The 20461-nt window shown below is 40.5% G+C and overlaps 1 protein-coding gene across 6 annotated transcripts in view; it reads left to right on the top strand.

The window, feature by feature from the left end:
* The first annotated feature begins 3874 nt into the window (after positions 1–3874).
* TASOR (transcription activation suppressor) overlaps positions 3875–20461 on the top strand; it is a 62086-nt gene continuing 45499 nt past the window's right edge. For 5 of the 6 annotated variants that reach the window (XM_033210158.1, XM_033210160.1, XM_033210162.1 and 2 more), the window contains exons 1-6: positions 3903–4459; positions 13550–13695; positions 15878–15970; positions 17736–17808; positions 18087–18175; positions 19266–19427. In XM_033210158.1, the coding sequence (XP_033066049.1) occupies positions 4129–4459; positions 13550–13695; positions 15878–15970; positions 17736–17808; positions 18087–18175; positions 19266–19427 (894 nt within the window). In that variant the 5' untranslated portion in view covers positions 3903–4128. Of the gene's footprint in view, positions 4460–13549; positions 13696–15877; positions 15971–17735; positions 17809–18086; positions 18176–19265; positions 19428–20461 lie in introns of all 6 variants that reach the window. The other variant, XM_033210157.1, reaches the window with a different exon arrangement.

The following is a 20461-nucleotide window of genomic DNA, read 5'->3' as shown; positions in this document are numbered from 1 at the left end:
GTGAATGAGTACATCTGTACCATATACATTTCTAGAAGTAGAATTGCTAGGTAAAAAGGTTATGCATCAGTAATATTGATAGTTACTGCTGAGTTATGCCATTTATATCCTGTCTTTTAAAGTACTGTTTGAGGAAGGGAGATGAAATGGCATAGCGGAAAATGCACTGAGTTTTGGACTTTGTTTCAAGAGAAGTTTAATATATTGTGGTTATTAAGGGCATGGGGCTTTGGAGGCACACTGCCTGTGTTAGAATCTTGGTTTTGCCACTTACACTCTAAATGACATTAAGTTAATTAACTGCTCTGCCTCAGTTTTTTTCATCTGTAAATGGAAATAACATTAGTACCTTCTCTGGGGATTGATGAGACTACACATGTAACACTCTTAGAACAGTGTCTGGGCTGGGCGCAGTGGCTTATGCCTGTAATCCCAGCACTTTGGGAGGCTGAAGAGGGTGGATCACCTGAGGTCGGCAGTTTGAGACCAGCCTGACCAACATGGTCAGAGAAACCCTGTCTCTACTAAAAATAGAAAAATTAACTGGGCATGGTGGTGGGTGCCTGTAATCCCAGCTACTTGGGAGGCTGAGGCAGGAGAATCACTTGAACCCGGGAGGCGGAGGTTGCGGTGAGCAGAGACCATGCCATTGCACTCCAGCCTGGACAACAAGAGTGAAACTCCATCTCAAAAACAAAACAAAACAAAACAAAAAAACAGTGTTTGACACACAGAAAGTACTCAGTAAATGTTAACTCTTCTTACTAGCTTGCTATATGATCTTGGGTCATTGTCTTTTCCTATTTTTATTTTTTTACATTTCTGAGACAGAGTCTACTCTGTCACCCAGGCTGGAGTGCAGTGGCGCAATCTTGGCTCACTGCAACCTCCACCTCCCAGGTTCAAGTGATTCTCCTGCCTTAGCCTCCTGAGTACCTGGGATTATAGGCATGTACCACCATGCTCAGCTAATTCTTTATTTTTTTGAGATGGAGTCTAGCTCTGTTGCCTAGGCTGGAGTGCAGTGGCACGATCTCGGCTCACTGCAACCTCTGCCTCCCGAGTTTAAGCGATTCTCCTGCCTCAGCCTCCTGAGTAGCTGGGATTACAGGTACCCGCCCCCATGCCCAGCTAATTTTTGTATTTTTAGTAGAGATGGGGTTTCACTGTGTTGGCCAGGCTGGTCTCGAACTCCTGACCTCGTGATCTGCCCGCCTCGGCTTCTCAAAGTGCTGGGATTACAAGCGTGAGCCACTGCCCCTGGCCTTAACTTTTGTATTTTTAGTAGAGACAGGGTTTTACCATGGTGGCCAGGCTGGTCTCAAACTCCTGACCTCAAGTCCACCTGCCTCGGCCTCCCAAAGTGCTGGGATTATTATTATTGTTTTTAAAAACAGAGACAGAGTGTCACCATATTGTGAAGGCTGGTCTTGAACTCCTAGGCTCAAGTGATCCTCCAGCCTTGACTCCCAAAGTACTGGGATGACAGGTGTCAGTCACCACACCCAGACAAATTTCACTAAACTTTTTTTTTTTTAAATAAATGTTGATTTAGAATGGGAAGCAATTTTTATCTTCACAAAATTTAAGATTCAACCTCTGTGGAGGGCTGATGATGCTGTCTAGCCTTAGTTTTAGGTACTCTTTACTAACAACCTGTGGTACTTTATGCATAGCCTAGGAGCTTCCAAGTAGAGTTGCCTTTTCTTGAGTGGATGAGTGGTAGCATTAGTATGCAATTAGTTGTTTTGTTTGTTTGTTTTAATAGAGACAGGGTCTCACTGTATTGCCCGGGCTGGTCTTGAACTCCTGGGCTCAAGTGATTCTCTTGCTTCTACCTCCCAAAGTGGGATTTTGACGTGAGCCACACCTGGCTGCAATTAGTTCTTAGTTTTGAATTTGATAAAAATGAGCTTTTAGGTATACCTCCAATGAATCAACAAAAAAGTGAGTTACCAATTTGGGACTGCAATGTGAATTTCTGATCTTCTGTACTCTTTTTTAAATCAAGTAAAGCGCCTCCCCCAATTAAAAAAAAATTACTTAAAATAATGTAGCATTTTTCCCTCAACCTAGACCTCAGTTTTTCATTTAAACATGAATGTTTAAATGATTTTAAAATGTGTGTGTATGTTTTGAGACAAAGTCTCAGCCCAGGGTGGAGTGCAATGGTGCCATCTCAGGTCAGTGCAACCTCCGCCTCCCGGGTTCAAGTGATTATCATGCCTCAGCCTCCCGAGTAGCTGGGATTACAGGCATGTGCTACCATGCCCGGCTAATTTTTGTATTTTTAGTAGAGATGGAGTTTCACTGTTGGCCAGACTGATCTGGAACCCCTGATCTCAGGTGATCCGCCCGCCTCGGCCTCCCAAAGTGCTGGGATTACAGGCATGAGCCACTGCGCCTGGCCTAAAATGTGTTTTTAAACTATTTACTAATAATGGATTTACACTCTCTTTCATATGATTTACTAAATTGATTCCAATAGGTTGGCAATCCATGATTAATTTTTTTTTAATATCAGCTGTTAAACAGTGGTAATATTTATTAGAGGACAAAGGAATCCAACTTTCGTGTTGCCCTTGGGAATGCTCTTTAAGCCTGAGGCTTTATTATGATGATAATTTGGTCTGTAAACTCCTTGGGAGGTACTTTGGGATTAGAGATCTGGGTCTCAAACCTGATCCTGCTGCTTGGCGACCCTCAGCAAAGTATCAGCCCTCTGTTGCTTCGTGCATAAAATGAAAAAAAGCGCACAGCTGCTGTGAAAATTAGGTCTTAGAGAAGCAGTCAGTGCAGCGCTTAAGTACTTGGAGAGTTAAATAGACCTGGTTTCAAATCTTGGTTTTGTTACCATAATTTGTCCCATGTCTTGCAACGCTTATTTTAAATTGTGCAAAAAAGTATCTCCCTATCTGTTGCTGTCAGAATTAAATGGAGATAATGCACGTAAATCACTTGTCCAGTCAGTGTCTAGCACATAGAAAGCGCTCAGTAAATATTGGCTGTACTCACGATAACCCATGATAGTTTATACTGACAAGGTAGAAATTACTATGTAAACGGCTCTTCACTATGAAGTTATTTCCTTTATGGGACAGCGACCACCTGCTGTATATTTTTTAATGTAACCGCAAGTTTATTTTTTCTTTAATATACATTTACTATAGGAAAACGTGGAGGGGGGGTGCGACCAAAGAAAAATGGTAAAAGTTAACAGCCTCCTCCTCTCAAACTCCCCAGAACCAAATCCTGTTAACACTAGGTTGTTAAGTCCCATCAGAGGATCTCAGGTTAAAGTGCTTGCTGGCGCTGTGACACTGGGTCACACCCTTTGAGATAAAAGAGAAGGCCGGGTGCGAGTCAACTATCATAAAGATACAAGATTCGGTGAGAACAGCAGGTCGCAGAGGCCGGACGCTTTTAGGCTATTATCGCGTAGCCCATTCTCATATCTCCTCTCCAGGTCTTTGTACACATGCAAATAGTTCATAAAGCAGAGATCGTCCCACATCCATGCGCTGAATCAGCCCGTTTGGGCCGAGATAACTCGTACACTGAGGAAAAATGGACCACCCCTGCGCTCCGGGGACAAGGCCAAGCCTGTCTCCCTCGCCTGCAGCGCGGCGGGGGATCCCCGGGAACCCGAGGATCGCCAGCGCGGCATCGCCAGGAACCCGAGAATCGCCAGGGGCCCACTCATTCCACAGGCCACGGCTGCAGCGTCGAGGCCCTCGCCGGGCGTGGCAGTCGCCCCTTTTGGCGGGCTCGGGCGCCTCGAAACTCCGCCCCCCGGCGCGGTATATCCGCACTCGCGGAGGCGGGTGCCGCACTCCTATTGGTAGAGTGGCCCGCGGTGGCCCCGGCCCCGACGCGCGCACGTTGAGTGGCGGGGGAAGGCGGAAGAACTGCACGAGCGAGGAGCGGCTCCGAGGGCCGGGCAGCAGAGTTGGGGTGCCCGCTTCGGGGCCCCCAAGAGGCTGCCGGGTCGGAGTGCAGCCTGAGACCACAGGGGGAAGGGGGTGGGTGGGCTGAGAGCAGTTCGGCGGCGAGGTTGGCCCGCTGCCTCTTCCCCCCCACCCCCGACCTTGTGGGCAGAAGCTTCCCAGAGCTCCCTACGCCGGCGCAATGGCGACTGCTGTGGAGACGGAGGCCTCTCAGCCGACGGATGCGAGCTGTGAAAGTGGCGGCGGCGGAGACGACGAGGTGAAGCAGGCGCTTCCGGAGCTTGAGTCCTCCCCACAAAATGGCGGCGGCGGCGGCCTCAACATCGCCGAGCCCGGCGGCGGCGCTGGGCCTGAGGAGACCGCGGGGGCCGAGGCCGCCCAGAGCTTCAGCCACGAGCAGCCTCAGGACTCCTCTGAGGCGGGCGCGGCCGCCCTGCTCAAAGGCCCCGAAGAGGCCGAAAGGCCTCTTAGGAGGAGTTTTCAGATCCCCAGGAAGAGCAGAGAAAAGAAAGGTGGTGCCTCTCCTTCTTCTCAACCCCCTCTCTCTCTCCCCTCCATCTTTTCATTAGAGCCTTTCTATCTTCTCTTCCCACACCCATCTGAGATACGTAAACACGCATGCAGCGCCGGCCGCCTCTCCCCTCACCGCCACGGCCGCCCAGCTGCCGCGCTTGGTGCGAGAGAAAGCGGTGGAACCACGCTCCCCTGCTGCCCCTCCCCGTGGAAGTTGGAAGTAGCTCAGGTTTGAAGCTTGTCCGTAAGGCTGCAGCTCCCAGAGAGGAAAGATGGTGCTCGGCGCCCCTCCCTCCCAGCCCCCGAAGGCAGAGAAGCTGTTGTGTCCTCCTAAGGATGCTTCTGAGAAGTCTCGCTATGGAAATAGCCCGTGGCCATGGATTCTGGGGCTTTCTCCAAGGCCATTGCCAATGTTCTGAGGACCACGAGTGCTTCTCCCCGTGGAAATTCTTCAGCTCTGTGTGTCTACTTGAAATGTGCTTGATGTCAGCGTCCTCCCTTATTTAGAAATCTCTATTAGTAGATGTGATCCATGCACACTGCTATTTTCCATCACACTTCATTTCCATTTAGATTTTTCCCCCTTGTTTTTGAAGCGTTAAATAGGTCTCTCTCTCTTTAAATTTGAATTTAGTATTTTTTTTATATTTGAAAAGAATGGCAAGGTAGGTTCTTGGCGCAGTAATTTCCCAATGGAAAAAGATTAATGAGAAGTTACCTTGTCCTCAAGAGTCACCAAGTTGGTCTTCTAGATGGTAGAACTTCAGATTTAAAAAAGTCCAGACTTAGTTTTTGGAACCCATATGGAAACAGTTACATTAATTACTTGTGCCTTTAAAAAATCTTAATGCCATATTGTTAATATGGAGTCAGAATTCCTAATGGAGATAAAAATCAGTATTGTTTTTTGTTATTGGGGTATAATTTTTTTAACTATCCAGTAAATTTTGGATATTCTGGATTTAGACAACTTCCTTTTTGCCCTACTCTGTGGTTAGGTTTTCATTAATTACTTTGGAAAATAATAGGATTTGTTTTTTTCCCGTATGGAAAGCTTTTCCATTTATTTGATTATAGAATCTTGGCTGTAGCGTTACACTGACTTTCCATAAGCATCACCAGTTCCATTTGCACTACTGGAATTGTTTGAGCCTTTTATTGGAAAAGTACAAATAAAGTTCATTTCTGTTTGGATGGCAAAGCCAAGAAAATACTTGGTGTGAGAAACCATGTTGACAAAGATGAAGTTAACCTGTGGAAGTTAGCATGAGGATTGTTTCTAGAAATATCTTTTGAGTTAATGTAGTTTAGGGTTCAGAAAGATACTTTTAAAGGTCAAGACTGTCAGTTCTTTTGGTGTATTTAGTTAAGATTTGAGATGTATGATTATAGTCTATATGAGAAAAGTTCCCAGTGTAATCAGTTGGTAGAGAATAGGTTGGAAGTACGTTCAAATGGGCTCTGGTTATGAGGTAGGAGGGGGAACTATTTTTTTCTTCACAGTTTGAGAAAAGTCGGTTGGAGTCTATTTTTTTAAGGTTCAGGTGCCTAAGAATATGGACAAACCACGATAAATTTTTTTTTACTGTTAGGACCAGAAAATTGGCCTAGAAACTCTTAAAATTTAGTTTGAAATGTGGGAAGGCAGTAGGAACTGGAAAGGCACTGTTTGTGTGTTTTTTAAATAAATAAAACCCAGAGATTGTTGTAAAATAGACTTCAGTTGAACACACTAAAAGTAGAAATAATTGAGGGATTAGGAAATATAAACCTTGCTGTTGTCCCCCATAGTCTTGTACCTCTTGGGTAAAACTTGTATTTTCCATTTTTACTTGAGAGACAAAAGTTGTGAGGAAAATATATCGCAGTGGGCTTTTTCATGATTAGTGAAAATGAGCAATTTTTAACTTGAGTAATTATTTATACCCTGAACAGCTGTTCAAATAGTAAAATAGCTAAAATAGCGATTTAAATACAACTTTAAAAAATTAAATAAGCAGCTATTTTACCACCGTGAATTTTATCTTGTTCAAGCTGAGAGAAGTTAGTAGTTGGCGATAGAATTCAATACATAAATTCAACTTTATTTAAAAAAAAATTCATCATAAACAGTACAGGTGCTGCTAGTTTTACTCTTCATACTCTTCATCCCAACGCCATCTCTTGGAAGGCTCTAAAGGTAAAGATAACACTTTGTGTAGGATTTGGCTAGGTATAACTAGTTGTGGTCATCTGAGTCTTTTTATCAAGAATATTAGATGGTTTTCAGTAGGTATGTCTGCTTGAACTTTTCAGTATCAAAGGTTCTGTTGCATTCATGTTTTAATATGGCAGACTTTTTCTTGTGACTGCTTTTCCAGTGAAATTTAAGATTAGTACTTAAATATTTTAATAACTTAAAGGTCATTACTATGGAAGTATAACTTGTTGACTCAAAGTTCTTTCTTTGGTCTTGCCAATAGTATGACATCCAAAATAACTGCCATTGTAATTGAGTAATAATATTGGCAAACACTTGTATAGTGCCTAATAAGTTGTGGGGATTGTTCTAAGCAATTTACATACATTGACAAAATCTCAACAGTGTTTTGTGGTAGGTACTATTCCCATTTTACAGATGAGACTAAAGTACTGAGAAGTTAGGTAACTTGCCCCAGATCACACAACTAATAAGTGGTGGAGCTGGAATTTGAAGATAGGTGTAGAGTACTTTTACTACTATAAAAAAGAAAAATCTTGCTACCCAGATTGAATAATCTAAGGTTTTAAGTTAGCTGCTTTTGATCTGACCTGTTAGTAACAAAAACTGTTTTTATCCCCCTATTAAATATAGAACTACTTAGTATGTTTTCGTCCTTGGGGAATTTTGACATTCAGAGATTATGTTCACTATCAACATTTGATTGGTACTGACAGATTAAGTGCCTCTTTGACTGGAAAGGTATACATTTTACTGTTTTTGATGTATGTTATATTATTTATTGGCTGAGGCATGATTCTTATATTTAACCAAATTGTAGAATTGCGTTTTGTTGGTAGATGTTTCACTATTGCCGCCTTTCAATCTAGTAAGTCATAAAAAGTAAAATTGGTAATTGCATTTGATGTAATTTTTCCCTCCAAAGTTTTTGGGAAATGGAGTAGTGATGATTGACTATCTGGAAAATGTTTATTGGTTAATGTTTTTGTAGGGTCCAGGGGAGTCTCAAAAATTAATTGCTCTCATGCACTAAGTTTCCATACTGGTTTAGTCCGGAAGTAATGGCTAATTCTCCTAACCTCCATCTTCCCACACAAAATTTGCACTTGCGTTTTGGAAGCCATTGGAGCCAAGTCTCATTCTTAAGGAAATTTCCATGGTATTTCATTAGTTGTATATGGATGAATGGGTTCTGAGAACAATAGGTCTCTCCACATAATAGCAAAGTAACCGAGGTAAAATTTACTTTGATCTATCCTCAGTGCAAAAAACATTGTTTCGTATTTGTACTCGCTTGATTCCTGCCAGCATATTCATTTCTAATTGTACGCTATGTTCAACCTTGTTGATTTAGAGATGAAGTACCCACTCCTAAAGTATTGTCTGTGGTAATTTTTTTTAGACTGAAGAAAAGTGATTTTAAAAAAAGACCTTACTGTGAAGAAGAAATGGATGGAGAGTGGTTGTATTATAATCATTAATAGACATCAGCTATGAATTCAGAGAAAATATCAGATCCCTAGCCTCTTCTTGCTAATTATTTCGTCATCTTCCATGAATTAGTTACTTTAAATCAGACAATTGTTTATTTATACTTCATACTACCCATTTGTATTTTTTTTTTGGAGGCAGAGCCTATGTCGTCCAGGCTGGCATGCAGTGTTGCAATCCTGGCTCACTGCAGCCTCCGCCTCCTAGGTTCAAAGGATTCTCCTTCCTCATCCTCCGAGTAGCTCGGTTACAGGCGTGCGCCACCATGCCCAGCTAATTTTTGTATTCTTTTTAGAGACGGGATTTCGTCATGTTGGCCAGGCTGGTCTCAAACTCCTGACCTGAAGTGATCCACCCTTTTTGGCCTCCCAAAGTGCCGGGATTACAGGCATGAGCCACCATGCCCAGCCCCATTTGTATGTTTTGATAGCAATGGTCCATCTTTTAAGTTCAGCTTTTTAAAATTTATGTACATATGATAATATTTTTTGCGATTCATATACATAATACAAAAAGGTCTGCCTTAACACCAAATTGGTAAAACTAATTGATGAAGATGTTCTTTTGATTAAGGAACAAAGCTGTTTGATGACCTAAATTATATATCTATGCTGACTGCCTTTATAAATATAACCTTTAAATCTTGAGTGTGGGCCAGGCATGGTGGATCATGTCTGTAATCCCAGCACTTTGAGAAGCCAAGGTGGGCAAATCACGAGGTTGGGAGTTTGAGACCAGCCTGGCCAACTTGGTAAAACCCCGTCTCTCCTAAAAATACAAAAAATTGGCTGGGCCTGGTGGCGGGCTCCTGAAATCCCAGCTACTCGAGAGGCCGAGGCAGGAGAATCACTTGAACCCAGAAGGTGAAGGTTGCAGTGAGCTGAGATCGCGCCGCTGCACTGTAGCCTGGGCAACAGTGCGGGACTCCATCTCAAAAAAAAAAAGAAATTTGAGTATGTTTTATATGATGCTACTAATAAAAAATATTTGATGATAGTATGGCTAAGAGTCAGGAAATTTGAATTCCAGTTCACATTCTATGTTACTGTCAGTTTCCTCATTTAAATTATAAACGTCCAAGTGCCCTTCTAAATCTGTGCTCTTCAGTCTCGTAAAATACATCTATAATTAGTTTGTCAATAGGGAAACCTAGTATGATCAGTAATCAACTCAGCTGTTTTTCTGACAGGCATTTAATGGAAATCCATTAAATAAGCAAAATTACACATTTCTTAATGTGTGAAAGAACCTCTATTGCTACTGCTGTTAACCTTTATAAAACAAAGGGCGTTACGACTCTTGGCCCTGTTATCTCTAGAGGAAGATTAAAATCAGAAAAAATTAAGAGATTTGAGAGAGGATATGAGGGTAGAAAGAGCAGTATTAGAACCAAATTCTTTGTTCTTTTATAGCCAACTTCCTGTGCCTAAGTGTTCTATATGATTTATGGTCTATAAAATGAGGAAACAGTCATTTTTCCGGCTCTTGACATGATTGGATATTGTACGTCTAATATCACACACACGCACGTCGTATATTTCAGGATACAAGATAGGGAGCCTGATCACTTGAATTTGAATCCCAGCAGCTTGATCCATTCGTTAATCCTGTAACCTTGGGCCAAGTCAGAGGCTACTTGTCTCAGTTTCAATTGATAAATGGGCATGCTGAACTTAATAGCATAGTTTTGATGATTGAGATGATACATGTAAAGCTCTTGGTACAGTATTGAAGGTGGTACTTAACCACTAATAGTTAGACAGTAACTGTCATAATCTAAAGAACAGTATGTTGAATACTGAGTTCCCTGAGTGAAATGGATGGTTCATATATATAATGCTTTCCCTGTTTGGATAGACACAGGGTTGTTTATTATTACTACCTCAAATAGTGACCCATAGTTGAGATTTTTGACGTATTTTCTTTAAAAGGAGTGACAAGACACATTGATTAAGATACATGTAGTGTTAAATCACCTCTGAGGACATAAAATAGACTACCAGAGAATATACATTCAGAACATGAACTTAATAAATTTTCTGAACTGCTATTACCAGCAAGTTGACTTGAAATCCTTAAAAATAGTTGCAGGGTAATTTTATTATTTTAGAAATTATCACCAGAAAAAATGAGAAATTATAACCGGCCTAACTAAGCCACTGAGGCATTTACAAAACAAAATCATTAGGATACAGATATTTATTGTTAGAGCTAAAATGCCTTTTTATTTGCATTTTAAGAATTTTTTCCTGTCAGCTGTCATTTTTAGTACATTGGACATGACTCTTGGACATTGCTTTAGAGTGAACTGGAAATGTTAATTACTTTGAGAATAATTTGGATGTGAACTTTTATGCAGATTTATGATTTGACTAATTTTACTTATGATTAGATAAATGGTATAAATTGTATTGGGTAGCTTAACTAATGAAAATTTATGTAGACTATAAAATTTCATAGAAATTGGCAGCCATGTGGTATCTTTTTTTGTGTAAATTTTAGATATCCGAAGTCATTTTGTTTAGAAACAAAATCGTGTAAATTTAACCCAGCTTTTACAATCATGCTTGGCCCACTTTAGATGTGAAAGTTATAAAGACCTCCATATGCTGCGTTCCTTGCCAAGTTTTTCACAGTTTAATTGGGGAGAGTCATCACAAAGATAAGATGTTTTTTGTCCTACATTCCGTAACACAGGTTTGAATGAAGACAATGTATGCCTCCTACCCTCTTCTGAGCTTTCATTTGTGTTTTGTATGTTACTGAATTGTTGAATTTGTGAATGAGTCTTAATTTTAAATAACAGTCATTTAGTAGTAGAATATATTGTTACCATTTTTAAAACGACAAATTTTCTCATTTTCTTCACTTGACTGTTCAATATTTTTAGGGCCAGCACTCACAGGTCTAGCTACTGGAATACAGGAAAGATGAGTAATGAGCAAGGCAGATACAGTTCCTGCTCTCATGGAGCTTGCAATCAATAGGTTACTGAACATATTCGTCTGCTACAAGTTTGATTATAGTACACTTTGTGTTGAGTAGTCTTGTTCTATTTGAGTACTTGTTTGAGCTTACTCCTGTTTATTAGTTGCATTACTATAACTGTGTTGTCTATTTTTTTAGTGTACAGTTCCAAAATAGTGGTAACCATTTGTTTGTACACATTGTGCCATTGAAAACTGTGTTTTTACAGTCACTTCTGTAATGTAGACATGGTTGGTAAATGAATGGATGAATGGCTCTGTCATTTGACATGTCCTTTAAAGTCTAATAATCATGTATAGAAAAGACAAAAGTTCGCTGCATCTGTCACCTTTAGGAGTATGTAAAAGTGGAACATTATGTTTTCAGTAGTGACCTGTTTTGACTATGACATTTGTTGACCCTTATTAAATAGTGTCTTGAAAGAAATTAAGGTAATAGAGAATAACGTAGTTTCTATGAGTAGTTCTCTCTGCAGTAAAAAGTGGTTCCTTTTTGATTTGGGGAAATATATATATGTATAGACTTTAAGGTGCGTTAGTAAATTAAAGTATTTTGTGCATAAGATGGAAATTCGAGGTTAATAGACTAGTAATTCTCAAGAACTAATTGGATATTTGACTTAAATATTTTAAAAAGTGGGGGCCAGGCGCAGTGGCTCACGCCCGTAATCCCACAATTTAGGACGGCTGAGGCAGGTGGATTACCTGAGGTCAGGAGTTTGAGACCAGCCTGGCCAACATGGTGAAACCCCATATCTACTAAAAATCTAAAAATTAGCTGGGCGTGGTAGCAGGTGTCTGTAATCCCAGCTACCTGGGAGGCTGAGGCAGGAGAATCACTTGAACCTGGGAAGCACGGAGGTTGCAATGAACTGAGATCGCGCCACTGCACTCCAGCCTGGGTGACGAGCAAAACTCCATCTGAAAAAAAAAAAAAATTCAGTAGGATGTAGAATGGTTGGGGATGTGGAGAATAAAAACTTAATGTCCTGGCCAGGCGCGGTGGCTCATTCCTATAATCCCAGCACTTTGGGAGGCTGAGGCAGTCGGATCACGAGGTCAGGAGATTGAGACCATTCTGGCTAACATCGTGAGACCCCCGTCTCTACTAAAAATACAAAAAAAAAAAAAAAAAATTAGCCGGGCGTGGTGGCAGGTGCCTGTAGTCCCAGCTACTCGGGAGGCTGAGGCAGGAGAATGGTGTGAACCCAGGGGGTGGAGTTTACAGTGAGCTGATACTGCACCACAGCGCTCCAGCCTGGGTGACAGAGCAAGACTTCATCTCAAAAACAAAAAAATAACCTTAATATCCTACTATGTGTTGGATGCTATGTTTAGAGCTTTTTCCATGTGTTATCTTATGTATGGCGTGTGGCATATAGTGGTTATTAGGGTTGCTGGAGTTTGCTGTTTTACATATGAGAGAGCTGAGCTATGTAAGTAATTTATTTACCCGCATCTTATTCCAAGCCAGTAATGCTGGGTTTGGTATTTGTGTCCAGGTTTGACTCCAAAGCCTGACATGTTTTCATTTTACTAAGTTGTCATAATAAATGTTCTACTACTTTTTATGGTTTATACAAGAAGCCACGTGAGTGCACCATTTTATTTTTTATTTTTATTTTTGAGACCGGGTCTTGCTCTGTCTCCCAGGCTGGAGTGTGGTGGCATGAACATGGCTCACTGCATCCTTGAACTCCTGCGCTCAAAGGATCCTCCTGCCTCAGCCTCCTAAGTAGCTGGGACTACAGGCATGCACCACCATGCCTGCTAATTTTTTTTCTTTTTTTTTTAATGGTTTGTGGAGACAGGGTCTCACTATGTTGCCCAGGCTGCTCTCGAACTCCTGAGCTCAAGCAGTCTTGCTGCCTTGGCCTCCCAAAGAGCTGGAATTACAATCATAAGCCACCAAGCCTTTTTTTTTTGTTTTTTAAAGACCAGTGTGTCAGTAATAGCACATATTTTGTTACTTCACATAATGTCTTAAATGTTTTTATGCTCTCATATATGGTGTAGGTATTTAGTTTGCTGAAATACACAATCTGAGACATACTTCAGTGTAACATAAAATAGGAGCTGAGACAAGTTGAGTATAAACACAGGTTCTTATAAGAGTCTTTAAGCAATTTAGGTTACCTGATGTAGCATGCCTAAGGTTGGCAAAATTGCAACTTCCTTGTCTGTGTATGATATGCCATATCCTCATTGTTGAAGGAACTGGCATATGTAGGCAACTAGTTTTACATTTTTTTCAATGAGTTAGTAAGTATCTCTTTTGCATATCACAAAGTAAGATAGCCTTCATGCCTTTTTTCGTGTTTAAGGTTACAATGGCCCACAAAAATATAAGAAGCTATATTTAAGATGGAGTAATGTTAAACATTTTAAATGTTTGTTTTTTTTTATTTTAGCACTTTTCCAGCCATTAACTCCAGGCTCTCGAGAATTTGAAGATGTTGTAAATATTCTCCATTCTTCTTACCTTGAACCAACCTCAGTAACAAATTTTAACTACAGACGTGCTTGCTTGATACACAATGAGCTTTTGGAAAAGGAGGTATGTTTTAAATTATACTTACTGTAAGATTGTTTTCAGAACCAGTTAACAGCCTGGGGAAAAAATTTTCTCTAGAAATACTAAAATTTTTAAGAAAACCAAATTACAAAGGGAAAATAAGTTGTTGTTGTTGTTGTTGTTTTTTGAGATGGAGTTTCGCTCTTGTTGCCCAGGCTCGAGTGCAGTGGTGCGATCTCCGCTTACTGCAACCACCGCCTCCCCGGTTCAAGCAATTCTGCCTCGGCCTCCAGAGTAGCTGGGATTACAGGCATGTGCCACCATGCCTGCCTAATTGGGAAAACAAGTTTTAAATGATATCTCTTTTTCCCACCAAATGTTGCTGTAGCATTACATTTATCTGCTATGTTAAAATTGTTATTAATAGCAATTGTATAAAATAACTTTTTAACTGAAAAAAGTATAGCGATGGCTTACTAGCTAATGGTTTAATTGTAAATTCAACTGAGCATTGTGGCTTATGCCTGTAATCCTAGCACTTTGGGAGGCTCAGGCAGACAGGTTGCTTGAGGCCAGGAGTTTGAGACCAGCCTGGCCAATGTGGCGAAACCTGACTCTATGATAATTAGCTAGGCATGGTGGCACATGCCTGTAATCCAGCTTCTTGGGAGGCCGAGGCACAAGAATTGCTTGAACCCATGAGGTTGCAGTGAGCTGAGATTGTGCCACTACACTCAAGCTTGGGTGATAGAACAAGAACTCTGTCTCAGATAAATAAGTAAATAAATAAACTGAATTCGTAGGGCTTTTTGCTCTTTGAGTATTGTACATGTTAATTAAATGCCTAAATTGGAAGGTAGTTAATGAAATCAAATATGTGGGTGTATTTGTTTTTAGGACATGCTTAATTTTTTCCACAATTATTGCCTGGTGGCTATATGATGATTTTATCATTAGTGGATATTCTTAGTGAAAAAGTTCTATCAAAGAAGAACAGTGAAGCATGTTAGACAGTGAACTTAAGTTTCCTGTACAAATTAGAATATTTCAGTTTTGATTTAGGAAAAGCCCGCATGTGTAGATGTTTCAAAATATTTGATGCATAATGCTTTCTGATGGGCATGAAATATGAATTTTTTATTTTTGCAAGTTGGTTAACCAAGTGATACCAGGATTAATTTTGAAAGGTTCCCTAAAGGGCACTAGTGTTACTGAATCCCAGAGAAAATTAAAATCTTAGTAGTTTGAATTGATGTGGCTTCATGGTATGATAGCGATTATTTGTTAATTTTATATGAAAATTTAGTCTGAAGATTCATTAGTTATGTTATTGAAGAGCAGTAATAGCCTGAATATAAAATGTTAGATATTTTATATTTTAAATGTATATCTGTTTTATAGATAGGAAAGCCAGCAGTTTAGGATAACTTATAGTTCCGACTACTTAGATGAAGTCACTCTTCTATCCTGTAAATATTTATGGAGCACATCTTATGTGCTTGTCATTGAGAATACAGTTACAGAGAAAAGAAGCATTTTTCTTGTCCTAGTTGAGTTTATAGTCTGGTCATTCAGCAGATTTATTAAACCACCTATTGGATGCAGTGTACCATGTTAAGTAAATGGGAGATACAAAGATAACTAAAGCGTTAATTTATAATCTGTGGGAAAGTTGTAATGTGGTAAAATTATAAGAGAAATTAGGCCGGGCGCGGTGGTTCATGCCTGTAATCCCAGCGATTTGGGAGGCCGAGGCAGGCAGATCACAAGGTCAGGAGATCGAGACCATCCTGGCTAACATGGTGAAACCCTGTCTCTACTGAAAAAAAAACAAGACATTAGCCGGTTGTGGTGGTAGGTGCCCGTAGTCCAAGCTACTCGGGAGGCTGAGGCAGGAGAATGGCGTGAACCTGGGAGGCGGAGCTTGCAGTGAGCTGAGATCGGCCACTGCACCTCCAGCCTGGGCGGCAGAGCGAGACTCCATCTCAAAAAAAAAAAAAATTATAAGAGACATTTAAAGATTGATGAGCGTTAGATGTTTATTTGACTATATTAATATATATAAAGAGCCAGTTAAAATAGGGGAAAACTGAAGGACAGCGAGTATAGAGATAGAGATTATTTTTCTATTTTGGTAGGTATGAGATTTCTTGGGGAAAAAAACTTGTAGCTTGAAAAACATAATCACATGCTAAGGCGTTGTTATAGATTTAATTCCATTTAGTTTACAGAAAAGCGAAGAGAACTGAAGTTTGATGGTCGTTTAGATAAGGAACTTTCAGAATCCTATGCATTTCTGATGGTCGATCGATACCAGGTGAGTTAATGCATTTTATAAAAAACAATTCGAGGATGTTTCCATTGTAAATTACTAATTTTGTGATTATTCAACAATATACTTGACAGTTATAGACTTTTTTTGAAATATAAGTGGCATGCATGATTTAAGGGGGCAAAATGTTTATTGTTTGTAATTTGTTTTTCAAATGTACTCAGTTTTTTCTCTGACCAGTCCTATTTTCTTACCCTAGAATGTGCTTGATAATAATACTTTTCTCTTTATTTTTTTTTCTGAGATGGAGTCTTGCTCTGTCACCCAGCCTGGAGTACAGTGGCATGATCTTGGCTCACTGTAACTTCTGTCTCCTGAGTTCAAGTGATTCTCCTGCCTCAGCCTCCCAAGTAGCTGGGGTTACAGACATACCTCCCAACGCCTGGCTAATTTTTGTATTTTTAGTAGAGAGAGGGTATCACCATGTTGGCCAGGCTGCTGTTGAACTCCTGACCTCGTGATCCACCCACCTCGGCCTCCCAAAGTGCTGGGATTACAGGTGTGAGCCACCACTCCCGGCCTTTTCTCTTAAGAAGATTATCTTCTATATTGTTGATTGTATGTGAGATTATCTTCTATTCTTCTATATTGTTGATTATGTGTGCCTGGAACCATTTTTCCTTTTTTTTTTTTTTTTTTTTTTTTTTTTTTGAGATGGAGTCTCACTCTGACGCTCAGGCTGAAGTGAAATGGTGTGATCTCGGCTCACTGCAGCCTCCTTCTCCCAGGTACAAGTGACTCTTGTGCCTCAACCTCCCGAGTAGCTGGGATTACAGGATGCGCCACTGCACCTGACTTATCTTTTTTGTGTGGTTTTAGTAGAGTTGGGGTTTCCCCATGTTGGCCAGGCTGGTCTTGAACTCCTGACCTCAAGTGATCTGCCTGCCTTGGCCTCCCAAAGTGCTGGTATTACAGGTGTGAGCCACCATGCCTGGTCTGTTTTTTCCCCTTTTAATTGAAGGTATTTAGGTGGAATAATATTTTGCTGTTTCTAATTCTCTTTGAAGAGTAATGGTTATGTATATTGAGTGGCAGGAGTTAAGAGTATCTGTCACCTCTGGCATAAAGAAAAATGATTGAAAACTAGCCAGGCATGGTGGCACGTATTTGTAGGCCTAGTTACTCAGGAAGTTGAGGTGGGAGAATCACTTGAGCCAAGGAGTTCAAGGTCATGCCACTGCACTCCGGCCTAGGGGGCAGAGGGAGACCCCGTCTCTAAAAAAATTAAACAAAGAATAGGCCGGGCGCGGTGGCTCAAGCCTGTAATCCCAGCACTTTGGGAGGCCGAGACGGGCGGATCACGAGGTCAGGAGATCGAGACCCTCCTGGCTAACACGGTGAAACCCCGTCTCTACTAAAAATACAAAAAACTAGCCGGGCGCGGTGGCGGACGCCTGTAGTCCCAGCTACTCGGAGGCTGAGGCGGGAGAATGGCGGGAACCTGGGAGGCGGAGCTTGCAGTGAGCCGAGATCGCGCCACCGCACTCCAGCCTGGGCGACACAGCGAGACTCCGTCTCAAAAAAAAAAAAAAAAAAATTAAAGAAAAATGGATTCTAGGTATGTTTACTTTGAGAAGCGTAAGTCAGTTTTACATTAATATTTATAAAGTGGCAAATATATAAGTTTTCTGTGATTTAGAATGATATGTAGTTTAGAAGCTTTGTTTTTATTTAAAACAAGTTTATAAAATTATTTTTTCAGGTTTTAAATGTTATGACTGCAAGATGAAGTAATTTTTTTTTAATTTAGGTTCAAAGCATATGTGAAAAAGGATTACATGTGGGTCAGTCCAAAATAACAATTCTTGGCAGTCCTTCCATGGGTAATCTTTTTTTCTTTTTAAATATAAATATCTACTATTAAGTTGCTGTCTAAAAATATCTCATGTAATTTCACTGCAGTTGTTATTAAATTCATGCTTTATTATGTTTCCAGAAAAAGAGACTACTCGTAGGTTCCGAAATGTAAGATCAGTTTTATCTTTTGTTTCTGACTTTCTGCACACTTCAAATTGATCAAGGATAGCTTTTTAAAAATGTCTTTAGTCCTAGTGATTTTGAAAAATATAATCAGTTTCCTTAATTTTTCCCACTTTTCTAGGTGTCTATCTTTCTAGGTATGCTGATTTATTACAAGCAAATCCTTTGGACACAGGGGCAATGGGTGATGTTATTTTTAAAATAATGAAGGTAATTTAAACTTACACATTTCATAGATGAAAAACTACACTTGATTTGGATTTTAATTTTTAGATGATGCTAAGTCTTTAGAAGATTGTTTAAAAGGTCATGCTTGCTAGTGTTTGGTAGTTAAAGATTCTTTTGAAAATGGTTTATTTGCCGTCTTTTTTGTGTGTGTATTGTTTTTTGTTTTTTGAGACAGAGTCTCGCTCTGTCGCCCAGGCTGGATGGAGTGCAGTGGCACCATCATGGCTTACTGCAAGCTCCGCCTCCTGGGTTCATGCCATTCTCCTGCCTCAGCCTCCCGAGTAGCTGGGACTACAGGTGCCCGCCACCACACCTGGCTAATTTTTTGTATTTTCAATAGAGACGGGGTTTCACTGTGTTTGCCAGGATGGTCTCGATCTCCTGACATTGTGATCCACCTGCCTTGGCCTCCCAAAGTGCTGGGATTACAGGCATGAGCCACTGTGCCCGGCCTGTTTGCCATCTTTCATCTAAGCTAACCATTCTTAAGAGTTTGTTTTCCTTTCCAAAGAAAGGAATGTAGAGAGTAATATGTTGGTAATATAATTTATGTTAGTGAAGAGTATTGTGAATGGAGTTTATATTTACTTGTTATTAAACAAGTTCAAATGTTTTTTTTTAGTGATTAACTTTTTCTTACTGCTTCAAATTTGGTAAAAGTGTTCTGTGAGATATTATTTTATTTATTTTTTGGAGAATGAGTCTCACTCTGTCACCCAGGCTGGAGTACAGTGGCACAATCCCGGCTCACTGCAACCTCTGCCTCCCAGGTTCAAGCAGTTCTGCCTGCCATAGCCTTCTGAGTACCTGGGATTACAGGCCTGCACCACCATGCGCTGCTAATTTTTGTATTTTTAGTAGAGACAGAGTTTCCTCGTGTTGGCCAGGCTAGTCTTAAACTCCTGACTCCAGGTGATCCGCCTGCCTTGGCGCCCACCTGTTCTGTGAGATATTGAAGGGAAAAAATGGTTGGTATAGTTGATCTATATTCAAAGAAGTATTTCATAATATTAATGTTATATAGTCAACAATTAGGTTGAGGTAGACACTTAAAAGGTTTTCTCTATTTTAGGGTAAAATAAAGAGTATATATGACCCCACGGGTGTAAAAAGTTTGGAATCTATGTTAAATAAAAGTGCTTTGGACCCCACACCAAAGCATGAATGTCACATGTCGAAGAATGCCAATCGAATTACATCGCTTTTGGCTTACAGAGCCTATGAGCTTACTCAGGTAGGTGCCAGGATCTGTTGTAATGTTATGACCGCATATCTGTTTGTTAACAAATCCTTTAAAATGTCTCCCTTTCAGTTCTCTCTGTCCCCACACCAGTCTAGACTCTGGTTTCTGCATATCACTTTCAGATTCCAGTGTCTGTTGCTGCTGTTTGTTCAGTGTTTTCTGAGATGTCTCAGAAACATAACAGTGGCTCTTCAAGGTTACAGGGTAATATTTATAGACTGCCTAGTCTAGCTCTTCCTGCTGGTAGACTGTGGCCTGGGTTTTGTATAATCATTGCCCTCAACACATCTTATTTCGTTTTGAAACCTTGGCATTTCCTGGCCTAGAAAGGTCTCCTGCCTAATATGATATTACTCATCTTTCAAGGTAAAGTTGAAATCCCTTGAAATGTCTTAAATCATAACATTTCGTACTATTGATTTGATAGATATTTTCTATCTTTATTAACATTTTTAAAGATGTAAACCTAGACTTATTTTTAAAGCCTTATTCAAGTATAATTGACATACAATAAACCACACATAAATAAAAGTAACATTTGATGAACTTGAGTGTTAAGTTTTTATATGAGGTTTGACTATAAAGCAATGGTTTTTTGTTTTTGTGTTTGTTTAAATAGAGATGGGGGTCTCACTGTTTTGCCCAGACTGGTCTAGAACTCCTGGGCTCAAGTGATCTTCCCACTTCGGCCTCCCTATTCTTGTTTTTTTTTATTTTAGTATTTTGTTATTTTATTTTGAGATGGAGTCTCGCTCTGTTGTCCAGTCTGGAGTGTGGTGGCGTGATCTTGGCTCACTGCAACCTCCGCCCCCAAGGTTCAAGTGATTCGCCTGCCTCAGCCTCCCGAGTAGCTGGGATTATAGGCACCTGCCACCTCACCTAGCTAATTTCTTGTATATTTTTAGTAGAGACAGGGTTTCACCATGTTGGCCAGGCTGGTCTCAAACTCCTGAGCTTAGGTGATCCCACCTGCCTCAGCCTCCCAAAGTGTCGGGATTATAGGTGTGAGCCACCGCACCTGTTCT

This window comes from Trachypithecus francoisi, unplaced genomic scaffold (genome assembly GCF_009764315.1).
Source record: "Trachypithecus francoisi isolate TF-2019V2 unplaced genomic scaffold, Tfra_2.0 Lachesis_group0, whole genome shotgun sequence".
NCBI classification, from domain to species: Eukaryota; Metazoa; Chordata; class Mammalia; order Primates; family Cercopithecidae; genus Trachypithecus; species Trachypithecus francoisi.
The sequence above is the reverse complement of the archived record's forward strand: the minus strand, read 5'-3'. Positions and strand labels throughout refer to the sequence as shown.